Genomic DNA, 19,122 nt, shown 5'->3' with positions numbered 1-19,122 from the left:
GTACTAAATGATTTCGTACACGTGGTAGATACACAGCTTTACTAAATGATTTCGTACACGTGGTAGACACACAGCTGTACTAAATAATTTCGTACACGTGGTAGACACACATCTGTACTATATGGTTTCGTACACGTGGTAGACACACAGCTGTACTAAACGATTTCGTACACGTGGTAGACACACAGCTGTACTATATGATTTCGTACACGTGGTAGACTGACACAGCTGTACTATATGATTACGTACACGTGGTAGACACACAGCTGTACTATATGATTTCGTACACGTGGTAGACACACAGCTGTACTAAACGATTTCGTACATGTGGTAGACACACAGCTGTACTAAATGATTTCGTACACGTGGTAGACACACAGCTGTACTAAATGATTTCGTACACGTGGTAGACACACAGCTGTACTATATGATTTCGTACACGTGGTACAAACACAGCTGTACTAAATGATTTCGTACACATGGTACAAACACATGTACAGCTGTACTAAATGATTTCGTACACGTGGTAGACACACAGCTGTACTAAATGATTTCGTACACATGGTACAAACACAGCTGTACTAAATGATTTCGTACATTGGTACAAACACAGCTGTACTATATGATTTCGTACACGTGGTAGACACACAGCTGTACTAAATGATTTCGTACACGTGGTAGACACACAGCTGTACTAAATGATTTCGTACACGTGGTAGACACACATCTGTACTATATGATTTCGTACACGCTGTTTGCCCAGACACCGCCCTTGCCGGCCGGCCCACAGCGCTGGGACGGCCCGTACTGCCGGTAGGCTCGCCTCGCAGCAGACGATGCCGCGCACCAACCTCCGTCCTGGAGAGCAAAGACGTCATAGCCTCGGTCTCTGGCCGCTTGGTAGCACTTCTCTATTGCGTTTTCTCGCAGACGGTACGGATCTTGTAGTCTGGGGTCCAGCCCCTCCAGTGGGGGGATCGCACGGATGTCGCTATCTGTCCAACAGCCTAAGCTCCTGTATGTGACTGTGGAGACAGAGATCGCACAGAAAAAAAAACTTGAAAAACTTTGTTGATACTTCATGACGTGAGTTCAGAGACCTCATACTCCATGAATATCTAGATTCTATTTGGTTTATCTTGTCAAATTAGTTGAATAAGAAATTATGATGACATAGGCAACTTTGACTCTAGTCAGAATCCAATCTCGTCCATGGTGAGCTCTACTATCTCTTCATTTTTCGTCTATCAATTTCTAGCTGATCATGAAATCCAAGAACCAAACTTCATCAGGCCTAAACACAACTCAGACCACTATAGTGCTATCTGACACTAGCATATGGACAATATATAACTGTGAAAACACCTCTCTGTGAACGCTCGGCCATGTCTAAATGATAGGTAGTTCTACCAACTCTGACCTGTCACTTACTGCATGTATGTGACCTTTGGGGTTATCTTCCTGCTTTATTACTATCTACTGAGAGTGTATTCAAATGCTTACGGAATATATGTTACAAAAATGGCATTTTCCCAGGGGCACAACGCAGGTAACGTGAGCATACCGGTAGATTCGAACTCGTCCTGGAAACACCCCGACCGTTACGTTAACACCGTGACGCCATATTTGCCGCAAATAATAAAAGCATGCTCACCTGTGGTGCCTGTTGGCTGCTGGCAGCAGTCGATACAACATTTCCTGTTGGCGGGCCCTCCGCACAGACCGTTCAGGTGCCGTCCCGGGCACGGCAGGTCGTCAAACTGGCACACCCCGCCCATGGCCCGGCACGGCTCGTCTGGAAGGCAGAGCTCGTCTATAAGCGCGATTTACACACGCGTTTTCTCAGTCTATTCTAAGTCGCTGAATCAACTTTATAGAGTCGACTCGAAACGTTGTGTACATGTGTAAATCAGGCATTTACACACTAGAGACTTGAGCTATTAATTGTATCGTTAATCTATGGGCCGGGTTTGAGTTCGGAGACCTCATACATTCGTAAGATGATTAGAGCTTTGAATTCGTAAATCTCGTCTTATCATCATCAAAACCCCAATATAAATATATTGTTTGCACACTATATACACACAATACAAAAGTTACTCAAGCATCTGACTTATAACGGGCTGCTAGTAGAGAATCGTGCGATTTAGCCCCGCCAATTGTAAGCTAGCTCCGCGCAATCCAGCTCCTGGCTGCGAAGGGAGAGTATAGTATAAAACTATAACTAGTATAGTATATAACTATAACTATAAGAAAGAACAATATTTGACTAAATTTGACCAAGGTTGGCAAAAAAGTCTGAAACCCAGACGCGTTAACGTTGACCGCTCCTATTCATCATCATCGGTCGACGTGATCACACATGTTCGCATATGTTTATCACACATGTTCGCACATGTTTATCACACATGTTCGCACATGTTTATCACACATGTTCGCACATGTTTATCACACATGTTCGCACATGTTTATCACACATGTTCGCACATGTTTACACACGACGGGGTTATACCGCCCCTTACGGGGTGACATACCCTTTCGCTGGCTAATTACAAGACGGGGATGCGCTCCTATTATTCGATATCAATGATTCTAGCCTACCTTGTGGGGCACAGCAGGTGAGGTTCCCCCCGCACAAGTCCGGCACGACCGGGCCCGCACAGAAGTCTGTATCGCTGGTACAAACACCGCCGATAGACCGGCACAGCTGGTTCACGTCTACAGGGGATGGTCAACAAAACATAACTGTACATGAATCCTTGCACTGCGGTTTGTGAACTCCATATCTCCGTAAGAACCCATTCACATTTGTGAGCATATACAAGTCCGTATAAGTTCCGTATTTACATTTAAGGTAATGTTTTCGGAAAGAAGGTGTTTTAACTTTGCCCAACGATATACGGCCGGTGTATTGAACCAAAAAGCGTGTTTTTTCTTCTATTACAAACTTTACCTAATTCAAAAATACGGACTTGAATAAAAGAAATTGTGAAAGCCCCTACAGTCATAAGATGATTCAGCTTTAGCGATATCTTTCATCTTGCTTCAATCTTTATTCAAATATAGTTGTAGCTAACATAATCGATTTTGTTTGATGCCTCTCTCTACCAAAATTACACATAGTGTAATAAGTGTATGCATGAGAGTCATATACTTTGGCAGGATCCAATTTTCACATTTCACCCTTTACAATTGCAGTTCCAGGGCATTTGTGTAGGGGTCCCCAACCCACACCACTTTGTCTTGACGTCTACAAAATCAAGATCACGATATTTCCCGAACTAAAACAGAGAGAGATGTTGTATTTGGCGGTTTTTTTAGCCTTTCTTCTCCCGAGACCTACCCACTTCCCAATTATATGATTACAATCATTCTAAAGCATTTTGCGTTATAATGGAAAAAGCTGCGGAGACACAAAGAAACAGACAGACACACCTAAAACAATACCCCGTTCACATAGGTAATAAGCCTCCATGTTTTATGATGTCAGATGAGGAGGAATTTCTAGCGACTACGTGTATATAAAAATCTAGAAAGAAAATCTGAAAACCAACGCCAGCAGAACAAGAAGGTAATGTTTTCGATGCTAATTGTGGATACTACATGAAACGCTGACATTACCGCAGAGATCTTTCACCAGCATGCTGGCGATGGCGCATGGTCTGTCCTGGTCCAGCCGCACCACCCGTGCAGGGTTGTTAGTGATCGTTCCCAACTCGCTCGTGTCCACAGCGGGCTCACGTCCTGCAGCGATACTGTACAGCTCTATCCCACAATCCCGCGCGTCACGGGCACTCTCCGCAAAGTCATCATGGAACTATGGGAACGTTTGAACGATAACATCGGAACGTTTCAACGATAACATCGGGACGTTTAAAAGATAACATCGGAACGTTTGAACGATAACATCGGAACTTTTAAAAGATAGCATTGGAACGTTTAAAAGATAACATCGGAACGTTTAAAAGATAACATCGGAACGTTTAAAAGATAACATCGGAACGTTTAAAAGATAACATCGGAACGTTTAAAAGATAACATCGGAACGTTTGAACGATAACATCGGAACGTTTGAACGATAACATCGGAACGTTTGAACGATAACATCGGAACGTTTAAAAGATAACATCAGAACGTTTGAACGATAACATCGGAACGTTTACATGATAACATCGGAACGTTTAAACGATAACATCGGAACGTTTAAACGATAACATCGGAACGTTTAAACGATAACATCAATCAATTAATAAAAGAACAACTCAACATTTCTTGATTACGTTCAGAGATTACAGCATTATTCAATTAACATAGACGTTTGTACAAAATAGATAACGTTACCCTACTGATTTCAGGGAACGTCGATGATAATGATGAATGGTTGCTTGTTAGTGTTAGTGTCATTGGTGACTTTAACGTCAGTGGCAAAGTCAAAAATCACAAACTCTGTCACAGTATTGTTTAAAGAAGTGAATAATTTGGGCAGGACAACATAATGTGGCAAGAGTGAATCTTGGAAAGGGGAAGACAATGTGTTCTACATGTAGATACAGTTTCACGTCAAATAACTAATATTAACTTGTTATAACAAGTAGACAATAGTTGTATATATATATATATATATATATATATATATATATATATATATATATATATATATAGCAAACAAGCAAACTTGCCCTTCCCACAGTTGCATCCAGATGGTGAGGCTGCGTTTGCCTTTGAGTGAGAATTTCTGTGTTGTACCTTAAGTTGTACATACATGTAGCTCACCATCTTGTTGTACCCGCTCTATCATTAAACTACTAGTAATCATAATCTCAAAACAGATGTTTGTCTCTGGCTTGTTCTGCATGCCTGGGTGTTAGTACTAGTGGTAGTGCAAAACGAGCCAAAGCCACACATCTGCTTGTTGGACATGCTGAAGGGAAACTTGTGAGTTGTACCTGATGCCCTTCTACATCCAGCTGCGTCCGGCCATCAGTCACGATCACAGCCGCTCTCGGGACGTAACCACGGAACGGGATCTGGGAAATACACGGGAAATTATGCTTGCTGTAACCCACTGTGTTTCTCAATTGGTATTTGGTGTGTAGGTTTACGCATGTTGTGAATGCGCTTGTGTGTGTTGTGTGTGTTTGTGTATGTGCGTGTGTGTGTACACGTGTGTTTGTATGTGTACACGTGTGTGTCAGTGTGCATGCGGGCGTATGTCACGATGTGTGTGTGTGTGTGTGTGTGTGTGTGCGTGTGTATACTGAATTGTGTGTGTGTGTGTGTGCATGTGCGCATGTGTTTGTGGGTGTCTGTGTGTGTTCATGTGCTTGTGGGCGTATGTGTGTCTATGTATGGGTGTGGTGCCTGTGTGCATGTCTTTGTGTCTATGTGTGCACATATCTGCCTTTGTGTGTAACGTTATGTGTAGCAATGTGTGTTTTATAGGAACGGATGTAAACATAATGGTGACCGCTCGCACTACCACTAATACTGTAGAAGTGCATTGCTGCCCTTTTACAATGAACATCTACGTTAACTTTGTGTAGTTGATCGTAGAAACGCCAAGTTTACCGTATTTTTCATGTATTGAATGGCGTTTCCGGTCCGCGTCACTTCCCCGTCGAAAGTGATTTCTGTCAAGATGGCGTCCTGGAGGTCTGTTTTCATGGTGTAGCTGCCGAGCTGGATGTCTAACTTCGGCAAACAGTCGTAGTGGATAACTCCAACCTATGACAACAGATGAGGTGTGTACTTTATACCATGTCGATTCGATTATATGGAAGACATCCACGGGTGCATAAATGTTCGCCCATTCTAACATAGCATTCAATCACACAGTAAACCAGTAAAGCAGCGAAATTGACCATTGTTTTGAGTATCGTCCATTCACATGTGTTCTCATACTGAATCAGGTCCAGGTTCAGGTCCGGACCTGGACCTGATCCTCTGGACCTGAACCGGACCTGGACCTGAATTTTCTGTACCGGTACCCACCCCTACTTAGAGGGATATATTTTTGCCAGACTCTCTTTTTATCGCACGTTTGCATCAGTTTTATAGCTCCAAGAGGATGTCAAGATCTGATTATTTATCACATTCATTTAGCTCTGAAAAGTATTTAAAATAAATATCGTGATAACTGAAAAAGTTGTGATAATAGATCTAGAGTTTAATGTCTCATTAATTCACCAATTGAGAGGTATAAGTATCTTTTACTGGAGAATTAATGTGATAGCAACCCCCTTATCACATTAATTCTCCATACAGATATCTTGTATTCTATATGGAGAATTAATGTGATAGCAACCCCTTTATCACATTAATTCTCCAAAGAGAGATCCAGGATTCCTATCTGGAGAATTAATGTGATAGCAACCCCTTTATCACATTAATTCTCCAAAGAGTGATCCAGTATTCTTTTACTGGAGAATTAATGTGATAGCAACCCCCTTATCACATTAATTCTCCAAAGAGTGATCCAGTATTCTTCTACTGGAGAATTAATGTGATAGCAGCCCCTTTATCACATTAAACAGAGAGATCCAGGATTCCTATCTGGAGAATTAATGTGATAGCAACCCCTTTATCACATTAATTCTCCAAAGAGATATCCAGGATTCTTCTACTGGAGAATTAATGTGATAGCAACCCCTTTATCACATTAATTCTCCAAAGAGTGATCCAATATTCTTCTACTGGAGAATTAATGTGATAGCAACCCCCTTATCACATAAATTCTTCAAAGAGAGATCCAGTTTTCTTAAATGGAGAATTAATGTGATAGCAACCCCCTTATCACATTAATTCTCCAAATAAAGATCCAGTACTCATCTACTGGAGAATTATTGTGATAGCAACCCCCTTATAATTAGCATTATCATCATAGTAAATGAGAAACTGACATAGTTGTAAATGACTGGAATTTCATTCTTGTGGCATTTGGAACTTACGTGGAGGTGAACATCCTTGAACATAAATTGTGTAAATGAAGACTTATAATTGTTTGCATAAATGATCAGAAAATGCTAGTATGGCCTCCTCTCGATACTAGTCTTAAGACAGAATTGTCTACTTCTGTTAACTTGGTGGAGAGATGCCCAACAAAAATAAGGTATGCCCACGAGGACCTTGTTTGCATGATTGATGAAAAACGCACATAATGTTTCAGCCGTAAAGGTTAAAATCATTCAGAGCATGTATGGATTCGTGGAAGTCATATTTTTTCTTCTTTTGTAATTTCTAGGCCTTTTTAGTAATGGAATGAATGAACTTTGTTCCTCGACAGTTTAATGCATGGCAAGTATGACAGAGCGATTAATACAATAACGAAATTATACTACACTATTTCAAAGTCTGTCTCTAGGAAAATGGACTTCAATTATTCTATTATCAAGGGTTGCAATCTCAGATGGGAAAAATCATATTTTTTTGCCGGTGCGTATACGTTTTGAATCGAGAGAAGTGGTTCGTTCAACGGGTTGGTTTGCACGGATAGATACATGGATCGGTCAATCTAAGCAAACCCTTCTAATAGCTCTTCTATACGCCTAATAACGTAATTGAGTCAGCGTGGCTGCCCGGTCTAAGGTGCTGGGTGATAGCGATTTGCTTTTGCAGCCGTGGATCGTGGGTTCGAACCCCACTTGTTACAAATTTTTTACTTTGAAAGACAAATCTTAAGTAAATTATTTTTTTTATAGAAGACAGACCAATTCAGTAATTCGATGTTTAAAAACTCTTTTTTCATTTGATTTTGTTTAACGTCCAGGCTTTTTCCAAAATACGCACCGGCCAGCTTTTTTCATAAGCTTCCTTGTCTGAAATCAGGCGTGATGGCATCCATAATACTGCTGTCGCCTAACCAAATGAAACTCGAAAATAAAGTCTATTTTGACGAAGCGCTCCCGAGTTTGCGAACACAAAACGAAAACTGCACCTCCGCCTCACAGAATGCAACTTGAAAGATAGTGACGTCACAAGGGGAATCCCCAACACCATGCGATGGATCGGCGATCAGGACATTGATCACAACGTACTATTTACTGTGCGTTTCTGGTTGTTTGTTTACGTCACATGTTCATGTCACATTATCCATGACACTATAACTATGATGAAAGTCAAATAATTGGTGGTCTTGTTAGCAGAAGAGATTTTAGACGCAGTAAACAAGATGATTTTGACCCCCTTTGTCTCAAAACTTATCCGTTTCAGCTGACTTAATCGATAGTAACCGATAGCACCGTTTCATTTTTTGCATCATGAAAGGGGCCTTGATGTTTTTGTCCCATCCCGCGGTTTTGGGGGAGTACCCTGTGACGTCTTTTCCGGTCTCATGTTCCCAAAATAGGGGGCGCTTCGTTTTCTCCAAAACAAGGACGTTATGTAACCAACTGAAGTATATTTACGTAACATTCATAAAGTTTTTCCCCAAATAAAGGACATTATGTAACACCAAAATGTAACGTGTCTGGTGTTTAATTCCGTAAACGATTGCATGCTGCGAACTGGTGACGGTAACCACATACTGATACGAACAGGCCTTTATCACAACTTTGTCAAGTTAATTCACCAGTAGGAGAACCGTTGATCTCTATTTGGAGAATTAATGTGATAAGGGGGTTGCTATCACATTAATTCTCCATATAAGAATCGTGGATCTCTCTATGGAGAATTAATGTGATAAGGGGGTTGCTATCACATTAATTCTCCAGTAAAGATTTTTGGATCTTTCTATGGAGAATTAATGTGATAAGGGGGTTGCTATCACATTAATTCTCCAGTAGAAGAATCCCGGATCTCTCTATGGAGAATTAATGTGATAAGGGGGTTGCTATCACATTAATTCTCCAGTAGAAGAATCCCGGATCTCTCTATGGAGAATTAATGTGATAAGGGGGTTGCTATCACATTAATTCTCCAGAGAATTAATGTGATAAGGGGGTTGCTATCACATTAATTCTCCAGTAAAGATTTTTGGATCTTTCTATGGAGAATTAATGTGATAAGCGGGTTGCTATCACATTAATTCTCCAGTAGAAGAATCCCGGATCTCTCTATGGAGAATTAATGTGATAAGGGGGTTGCTATCATATTAATTCTCCAGTAGAAGATTTCTGAATCTCTCTATAGAGAATTAATGTGATAAGGGAGTTGCTATCACATTAATTCTTCAGAAGAAGGTTGAAAATCCTTTGGCGAAAAAATGTGACAAAGTTTTTACTTATCACAATCACATATTTTGTAATTATCACGCTTTTCATGAGAAATACTTTTTTGAGCTAAAAGAATGAGATAAATAGCTTCAGCTGGATGTCATCCATATAATCAAATCAACATGGCCTTATTAATTAATTGTGCATTCCCCCACGTTATAGCAAACTTGACTTTGAAAATGTTATGCAGAAATTCAAACTATCAACTATACGTCTCTGACTATGTTGACATTCAGCCTCATCTAGATACCTTTCTACATTTGTATATTTCATATAAACTTAAGTGTGAAGACTTAAGTAACAGCAAGCACGAAAAGAAGAAAAATCTAGCGACTGTGCAGTATTTTCCACCTGAATTTCCCCGATGTCCAGACAACCGACGATGTCCCGTACAAACCCCTTGATTCTCTCAAACACCGCCGGCCCGATACTCCAGGACCCGTCGATCACAAACACTATGTCGATCCCGCAACTTCCAACTGTTGAAGTACAAAAAGGAAAAGAAATCACGTTTTGTCGAGAAAGACATGGGGACTGGCTCATGAGATATGAAAGTATTATCTTGGAATGGTTTTCAGCTACAGTTGCTGGATCAAAGTTGCAAAAAAGTCTATAGTGTCGTTCACCGGCGCCACTGTCTCGAAGGAAAAAGAAGGAATCTTGACCTGGGAATCAGACTTTTTAAAAAGGAATAGATTAAAGAAGCAATCTATCTCAAGTCTTAGTAACCATCCCTCAACATAGACGGGGGGCGGGGGGGGGGGGCGCCATAAACTGTCTACAACTTATGACCCACTGTTCATGTTAACGTCAGAGCCTCTACCAGGCTCAACATGTCACTGGAAAATTAGAGTGCAAATTGGCAAAATAAACAGATAACATGCCGGAGGTAGTAAAGTTTGCGAACTACGGCTCTGTGGACCTAGGTCACAAATTGTACGGTGCCAATATCAATTGTGGAAATGTACAATGTACACATTGTTAACGTGTCCTTTAAGCACTGTTTTGGGAATTGTCCGAACAACAGAGGCGCTTTCCGAGCCAGTGAATCTATATTTATGAAAAACATTTTAATTCAAATCTACTTTTGAACAGACAAGAACAATATGGCACTGCACTCAACAGTGTCACATACAAGAACAACATGCTTGATAAGGCAAGGGTAGTCCAATGGGAGTTGGGAATGGGGCCTTTTAACTCCCTAACCGAAGTCAGGTCTTTTTACACCTGGATGACCCCAGGAAAGTTTTGTAAATTGCCTTTCCCGTGGGCATGACAGGATTCGAATCGAATACCTCTGGGTTCTGGGCCAAATATCCTACAGTGACGTCACAGAACAACAGACTAACCGACATCCTCGTCTATCTCCCCGTCACCGTCGTCATCCAGCCCGTTGAGCAGCTCCTCATCCACCCGGCCGTCACAGTCGTTATCCACGCCGTCACTCAGGGCAGGGCGGGAGCGGGTACAGCTCAGGTCGGCACAGGCCACGGAGCTGTTGGCGAGGCACGTGCAGCGGCGGGACCCGGGAGTCAGCCACACCTCGTCTGTCTGGCAACACAGCATGGGAGGCCATGTTCATTCGACATGTTCATTTGATTTGACTTGACTTTGACTTCATTTAGATCCACATTTAGCTAACAATATTATGTTGCCAGCTATTATTCCTGTGATCCACATAAAATATATCAATATACACATAACGGACATGACATGACATGACAGAAAGATAATTATATACATGACATCCACCCGAACATACACATCGACCTTCCATAATAACGTACAGGTTTTCGACCATACGGTTAAATCGTGCGAAACAGCTGTAATTTATGCCGTAAATCGAAGAAGAAGATGTGAACTAACAAAACTGAAGCATATGTGTTCATCATAGAAATATTTTTTGTAGAAATATGGTGCTAACCTTGTAGTAATTTCCGTTGCTGAAGCAGCCACAGTCAGTTTTGTTAATGCATGTTCCGTTCCAGCCCCGGATGTAGCCGTCATCACACACGCACCCCTCCACACACGGCTGTGTACACCCCGACCACGGGTCCGCACACGCCTGCACACACGCCGGCCACGGGTCTGCACACGTGGGCTCACAGGCCGAACCGCACGCCGAGTAGTGGCTATGTGCCGGGCACTGGAACTCTTCTACATGGCCATGGGGCAATTTTCAGTTTGTACCAACTGATTCTCAGCTTACATAGCAATGTTCTTTGTCTTATATTCGTAATTTTCAAATGGTGTTTGTCAATGCAAAGGTCGCCTTAAACTGTTTTAAGGCACAGAATATCATCAAACTCATCAATACTCTTAACTTTAAGACAAAGGTAATCATGGTAACTGTGCTGAATGGTAGAGAAATACATTCGTTTTGAGACTGTGTAAGTTGCAAGATGTTTCTGCGGTCGGCAAGAATTTGCGCCTTATGTAATGATACTGCTACCCCTTTGCGTCGGCTGCAGTCCCATGGCTGGGAGTCAGACAAAACTGGCCTTTAAAAAAGAACGAGCCAGCTAATTCAAGCTCATTTTCGTATATTCTGTACATTGGACTCTGAAATTCAACACATTAAAGTCTTGTAAATTGCAGTGCACCTTGCTATAAATTTTTAGGCGTCGAACCCTCTCACTTTGGCGTCCTACTATGTACTATATGTTAATCCCCCTAGGAGAAAACCTGACAGGTGTTGTGCTACTGTGGGACGGGTCTTTGTGACCGAACGATCTGATTTGCTAATTTCTACATTGATGGAACTAATTAGTCACATACGTTTATGAAGGTTAGACATCCAGGTTAACAATAATCAAATACAATTCAATCTCTACAACTGGATAGAAAACGGATATTTACTTCAGGACGTTTCAAGTGACATCCATCACTCTTCTTCAGCGTCACTCTAATGAACTGGCAGAACAATTCAATACAAGTACAGCTAACTTTGCATATGATCCCTAAGAGTTAGTGGTTCAACCAGTTTTTATAGTTAGCTGTACTTGTATTGAATAGTTTTGCTAGTTCATTCTAGTGACGCTGAAGAAGAGTGACGGGTGTCACTCGAAACGTCCGGAAGTAAATATCCAGTAGAGATTAAATTGTATTTGAATAATTAGTTACACGTTTCAATACCTGTTTTCCCTGCTCCGAGGACTGCAGCTAGTACACACATACAGAACTCCACACCTCTCCCCATTCCACCTCAGCTGTATCGGCACATAAGAGCCCAGTAAGTCAAGGAAACTCCATTAACATCTCCGCAGTTATTCTGAAGTACAACAAAAGTACAAACTTTAAGACTTTCGTCTCTTCATTTGGGGGGGGGGGGGGGGCACTCAACCCAAGAAGCAGGTTGCCTATACACTTATCTACTTATTTTGGGGATTCCGAAAATATTATCTGCAGAGCTAAAGCACTCTCCTCTCGTATTGGTATTTGTGGAATATGTACAGGGAGTAGGGGATATACACTCAACACATTCTCAAGTATGTGGACAACATTTATGCACACTGATTTTACGTTTGGGGCCGCATGGTAAACATCGTACAAACTATAACTATCTAAATATGTTTATTCATATTAATACTTTACAACAGGGACCGCATCAATAATCATCGACACCTATGCTGCAGTACAATGTGACAAGCCAAAATTACCCTAAACAATGTGACAGTCATTCACCGCAACGTCGGTGCAATAAAGCCCTTGTTGTGTACAAAAAGTACTGTTATTCTGTGTACGACATTGTGAATCATTGTACCAGGATGCTATATGTTTCCATCAACAGTATTGCTGGTGATATAAACAATGCAATAAGAGCATGGTGACCAATTCTGTCTTTTACTAGTCTATTCCGTATGGAAGAACAAGGACAAGATGGAAGGTGAGTTGTGCACCATTGACTTATAAACTCTGTTAAGGTTAGGATAAGTTTACATACTGACAATGTTATAATCTCTAAGCAGATCTATCGGGGGAAAGGCAGTATCCAAAGGGGTAAACAGAAACCAATTGACTCTGAAGAAGGCGCAGCAACACCATTATTGAAAATAAATGTTCCTCCCTGTTTGAGTACATGGAGGTCTCGGGGACCAATTGGATACTGTTTAGCCATTTGGATACTGTCACAATTAATCTGATGTGCTTGGAGATTATCGTTGTGATGGATACAATGGAGACATGGTTTAGGGTACATTTTAGTGTATCGATATTGAGAAAAACACGTCGAAACTAGACAGGTAACATTTGCAAGCAAATACAGAATGTTACCTTCACATGGTCTAGCCTAGCATTTCTGCCAGGAAGGGTAAACTGAAATAGTTGCAGCTGTTGACACAGGATAAGACAAGAAGGTACAAATAAATGTTGATAATTTTTTATCTGTAACGTTATGCATCTTGAATAATGAACACAACGTCTAATATTGTTCCACACAGGGTTTCTCATCATCATCTCATCTCAGTCCCATAGCTACAAGCCACAGGGCAGTCTGTCTGTCCACAAAGGTTCTCCATTTCTGACGGTCGTCAACAGGGTTTACTCGACGACATTTAGCGTGGGGAAGACGGCCGTCTGCGGGAGGGTCAGGGCCTAGGAATTTTTTTCAGCCTCACGTGAGACAAGAAGCACACACAGTCACAATTTTATTGTCAAAAGGAAGCCAAAATATTATAAAATTGAATTCTCGTTTCTGTCTTCTTGAATTAGACTAACTTTGAAGAGAGCAAAATTAAAACAAGCCTACCAAGTTACGGCACACTGTCTAGCGTAGCACAAAAATCGGAAGGTACATTCACAAAAACGTCTCACAGAGTTTGCCGCTTGTACTACGCAGCGCGAAGGGTTCTCCTCAGCATGCTCTGTCACACTTTTACGTTTTCTATAATATACCCAGTGTGAAATCGAAGGCTACACAATCCTATTTATGTCGCAGTAAGAGCGCGGCGCGATCGCCGTCTAGTGGTTACCAACTACTGTAAATCGCACAAATTCATAGAAACAGCTGGTTAGCGTAATCGCTAAAATTGCCACAAATCTATTATATTCGTTCACGTCACGCAGTTGACAGATACTCTCAGAGCTGAAGTTGATATGGCTACCCCTGCACACTCCATGTAATCTTCACAGTACGCAGCTCTTCTCCGCTATATGCTTCCTCCGCTATATGATTCCTGTCAATCTGTGTAAATTCATTCATGTTTGAACGGCTCGATCATTTTTTTCAGAGTCCGCAATTCACATTTCATAAATTTCTTTTAATTTTTAGCAAACAATTTTGATTTACGTTTGATGTACGTAGTTTGTTTATGCCCTCATTATCAACACGTGCCGCCCGGCACACTTCGAACCCGTCCGCCTGTCAATCATGCAAACTTTAAGGGGTTAGGTTTCTGCTACACTAAACTTTCGCGTTGACTTTGTGCCTGGGGTTTTGTGCTGTGCCGGCCACTCCCACCGTGTATAAAGCTGCACGTAGCTTAATTGTAATGTACCCAGCTGACTTCGTTTCCGTGCTCCACTTACTTGCTGGGGACCAACGCAGCGCTGTGGTAACTTACATGATGAACAACAAGGTGAAAGGAATGACCGTGACCTAAGATGGGGCGGGCGTTCCACGCTGCAGTTAATCATGTTTGTTCAAGGTCAGTTTAATAGCGAAACAAACTCATCAAGTCCATCGTTTTTGTTTCACATACCTTTATGTCTCAGGCGTAAAACTTTGAGTTTTTTATGTAACCGCCGGCGACACGCAGTGACCTTGCGTCTAACGTAGTCATGTGTTTCTTTTTGCTCAAATGTTTTTTTTTTACTCAAAAATAGGTTAACTAGAACCGTGACACCATTCCGTGTTTCATTTGGACGACAGCTCTATGCATGAACTTGAGTAAACGTTCCTATTCAGTACTGTGGATAAAAACGAACAGGTCTCGCTACATTTTTATGATTATATGTCAGTTACTTATAATGTCAGGAAACATCCAAAGAAATCCCCACGTTACCACATACACGTAGCGTTACCACAGTTATTGGCCTGTCTGAGAAAATTGCACTAGTGCTAACGTTAGTAGTTATTCTCTCTGAGTGCGTTTGTTCACCAATATTATCGCGCGGAGCACGCAACTCAACCTCGGCTTTTACAGAATCGTGAAAACACCAGTGGAATCAAAAGACGAGTGCTGGCGCACTACACACCGTGTGTGTTCTCGATTCTACGTAACTCAAACACAACATAGAATTCTCGCCAGGCCTTTTCAGCATAGCGGGCCGATACGCTGTCGGCTGGAAAAATGACGCTGTAAAAAGCCCGCTACGCTGCTTTTTCATCCAGCGTAGCGGCAAAACATGGGGAAAAAATAACAAAATATCGTAGTAAAAACACAAAAGCACGCGCCAAGCACGCGCCTCCGCTGTTTCAAGAAGTTATCAGCTCGAAGGGAGGTGTTTCAGAGCACCCGCCGTGCCGTTGTCTCGCAGCCCCTCCCACCCAGGATCGCCCTTGCGTTCGCGCGAAATGATTGTAAACAGAGGACTTGCCGCCACGAGTGACCAGCGGGGTGGGATCCCTCCCCGGAACAGCCAGATTTCCCGCGAATGTCCTTATTTGTTGATCAACACAAAGGCTCTTACAACTGGTTGCGTCATTTCTTTTTCAGCGCGGAAAACAGAATCAATTCTTTCTGACATATTTCTAGAGCAAGACCGTCCGCGTTTCCAAATTTCCTGTTCTAAATTTGAAGCTCTTTGATTCGGCAATGTAAAATTCAAACCATCGTAAGTTTGTATGTAAAACCCGGGCATTTCCTTTCGGGGCCGGGGCTTTCGGGGGAGAAGCCTCGCCATGTGGCCCCGCCCACACCGTCGGCTTCCTTGTTACCAAGGCAGTGCACTTTTTCGCCCACTTCATCAAAGGCCGCCGCTGTTGGTTAGAGTTTCAAACAGCCGCGTGCCAGTTGACAGCGAACTTCATATGCTACGTGATTATTGCATTCCTTGGACTTCCCCACAGCGGTGCTTCTACAAAATATTTATTAGACTGTAACATTTATTCCCACGTAACGTTACGTGTTTTATAGAATAGAATCTGACGCGGAACAGCGGTTTCGCCGGATATTTTCCTTGAAACAGGTCCGTTGGAATATCGTCTGACAGCGAGGCGGCGACGTAGGGATATAAGACCGTCAACAACAATCGCACGTCACGGCAGCGCAGCGAAGGTACTAGCGCTATAAAGAAGCGCTTCAGCTTCGGATGGCAAACCGGACGATAGTTATAAGTACTGTTGAGCTGAGTAAAGTTTGTTGTTTATGAGTTTTTTGTTGTCTTTGACTCTTTGACCCGAAATACTGCTATGTTAAACTGCTGACAAGAAGTTAAGTGACTGCTACGATTATCGTAGATATGGCCCTAAATCAGAATGAAATAAGCCTTCTGTAGCCTAAAATGCAAGGCTTTAGGGGGGGTTTGGCCCCCCCTGGCCCCCCCCCCCCCCGGCCCCCGGCCCCCTGCCCCGACGCTGTGACAAAATCCTGGCGAGAACAGGGCCGGGCGCCGGGCGCCCCGGCCGCCGCCGCCCCGCCGCCACCGCCGCCGCCCCGACTCAATCTGAACAATGTTTGGATGGCTCATGGTAAAACTGGCTTGTGCAGGTTGCAAAACCTATAGCTTAAACAAAATCAAGGAAAGAATTGAAACAAATACTTAGAACTGACCTAGACCGAGACACATTTTGATACTTTGGGGGCATTAAATTTCATTCTGCCTGCGCTCAATTTCATTCTACCTTCCTTGAATTTGATTGCAAAGGGTGCCGATATTCGGCAAAATAAAGTCAAAGCTCTGTGAATTTCTTGATCTCTTATTACTTCTTGGCAAAATGAATTCCACAAATCATTCAGAGGACGGCTTCTGGCTCAATTCAGGCCGTCTAAAGCAAGATGAAGTCATCATTTGACGGGCGGACACTTCCGTGTTGCGTAGCAGCGGTCGTTGACCTCGTTCGAACACCATGTTCCATATCTCCCGGGCGGGTTCCATAGCTACCGGTCGTTGACCTCGGGTCCTTGGAACGTAGTTCCAAAGTTCTATGGGGCTCGAAAGTTCGATTTTGTGTTAAAATTGCTAGTTTTTTCACCCTTTTTTGCCCCATAAAATCATTTTTTGGTATCTTTAGGGGACCAAATGACCAAGGTGCAGTGTCTTATGTGCAGACCTACCAGCTTGCTGAATTACGAGATATTCCAAGGTCTAGTTTCGGAGATATTCATGTTTTTTATTTGTGCGGAAAAGAAGAAGAAACAGAGCAAAAACAGTATGTACCTTCTGTGAAGGTAACATAATAAAAAGAAACGACAAAGAAGATACGTTCTAGAGAACATACCGTAATTTGGATACTTACGACTATCAGAAGTGATGAGCCCCGTGCGATGCTGTCTTGGCGGAGACTCAAACAAAGGCAGCCCTTGCAGGAGCTGATGTGTGACGTGTCACAGACGTGTCCGCGAACTCTGAACTAAAACACCGCTCCTAGATTTGGTTTGTATTGCATACACGGAAAACTGCCTCAAGGCAAGTAACTAGTACTGAAGCTTCATATCCGGGCAGATTTTGTTTGATCAATTCACACCGGGATGGACCCCTATACCGTTTGACAAGTGTGGTGGGTTCTTGAACGTGCTCGAGCTCTCCTTAAACATTGAATAACTCCTTAAACATCTAATACCTACTTTCCAGTATGACGGCGCTCTCTCGCCGTGCTCTCTGCGCCACACTTTTACATTTTGTACGTTATATCCAGTAAGAAACTGAAGGTTACACACATCCGTTATAGGTATACACATTGTGAGAACACAGAGCGATCCCTGCCCAGTGCAAACGGGAAGAGGGCCTAACTCTAGATCGTGCTGCGCTCTCACTGCGACCTAAATAGGATATGTGTAACCTTCGCTTTCGCACTGGATATTTCATACAAAACGTAAAAGTGTGACTTAGAAGACAACATAACACAGAAAGTGTAAAAAAAATTGTTTCTTTTCTGTACAATTAGTTGAGGGATACGTTAAATTGAAAGATCGCGGCGAGAGCGCCGTCCTAGTGGAAAGGGGGTATTACTGAAGCTACGTACTCGTTTCCACGTGTGCACTTGTGTAAAGTGAGGCACATTGTGGAAAGTGACTTTCCCATGTGCCTGTCCTGAATCTTGAACTTCTCGATTTTAGGTCAAGCACCCTACCCATTCGGTCACACGGTGCCACATTTATATCATTGAATTATCATCTATACTGTGTGAAAGTAAAAGTAGTATGCTTGTTTCAAGTATGATAAAAATGTCATCATATTCACTCAAATCGTCCGGAAGTAATTCTCCGTTTTTAGTCCAGTTGTAGAGATTGAATCTTATTTGAATATTGTTTACTTGGATGTCTGGCCTTCATAAACGTTTCATAATACTCATTTCATCCAGTCTTAAACTTATGTGCACATTATGACTTGGTAAACTTTTAATACGTAGCAGAGGCGCGTTGATTCAGTTCTATTTTATACCATCTGATTACAAATTGAAATAGGATTTTTACAAGTAGTCAAAATGGTTTAGTTGTACTATGTTATAGTTTCTAGGAAATTTTCCCTTTTTTTACTTTTTAAGGCCATATTGATTTGGTTATATGGATGATATCCTCTGGTAACCCCCAAACTAATACGAGTGTGTGAATTAGTGGCTAAACAAAACTGTCCTATGAAATGTAAGTGGTCAGGAGGGCTGCACAAATGACTAAATATAGTATGGTATACCAAATAATAAAGTTCTTCATTTTTGTTCTTTTACATCTTCTGCTCTGGCCTTGGAATCGACATTAGCATTCCATGAGATAAGTATCCATTTTCCAATAATTTTTGCCATCTATAAGGCTTA

At 42.1% G+C, this 19,122-nt stretch overlaps 1 protein-coding gene across 1 annotated transcript; it reads right to left on the bottom strand.

Annotated features, from left to right (window-relative positions):
- Window positions 1-502: 502 nt before the first annotated feature.
- On the bottom strand, window positions 503-17,723 carry LOC118428116 (matrilin-2-like). The gene is made up of 11 exons (XM_035838091.1): window positions 17,608-17,723; window positions 12,345-12,418; window positions 11,134-11,366; window positions 10,559-10,760; window positions 9,561-9,688; window positions 5,569-5,724; window positions 4,947-5,027; window positions 3,622-3,817; window positions 2,602-2,718; window positions 1,655-1,795; window positions 503-1,025 (listed from the first exon to the last, which is right to left on the bottom strand). The coding sequence occupies exons 2-11, from the start codon at window positions 12,406-12,408 to the stop codon at window positions 733-735; spliced, it is 1,611 nt and encodes a 536-aa protein (XP_035693984.1). The 5' UTR covers window positions 12,409-12,418; window positions 17,608-17,723; the 3' UTR covers window positions 503-732.
- Window positions 17,724-19,122: the final 1,399 nt, after the last annotated feature.

Source organism: Branchiostoma floridae, chromosome 12 (genome assembly GCF_000003815.2).
Source record: "Branchiostoma floridae strain S238N-H82 chromosome 12, Bfl_VNyyK, whole genome shotgun sequence".
Classification (NCBI taxonomy): domain Eukaryota; kingdom Metazoa; phylum Chordata; class Leptocardii; order Amphioxiformes; family Branchiostomatidae; genus Branchiostoma; species Branchiostoma floridae.
Note: the sequence above shows the minus strand (reverse complement) of the source record. Positions and strands in the feature narration are given on the sequence as shown.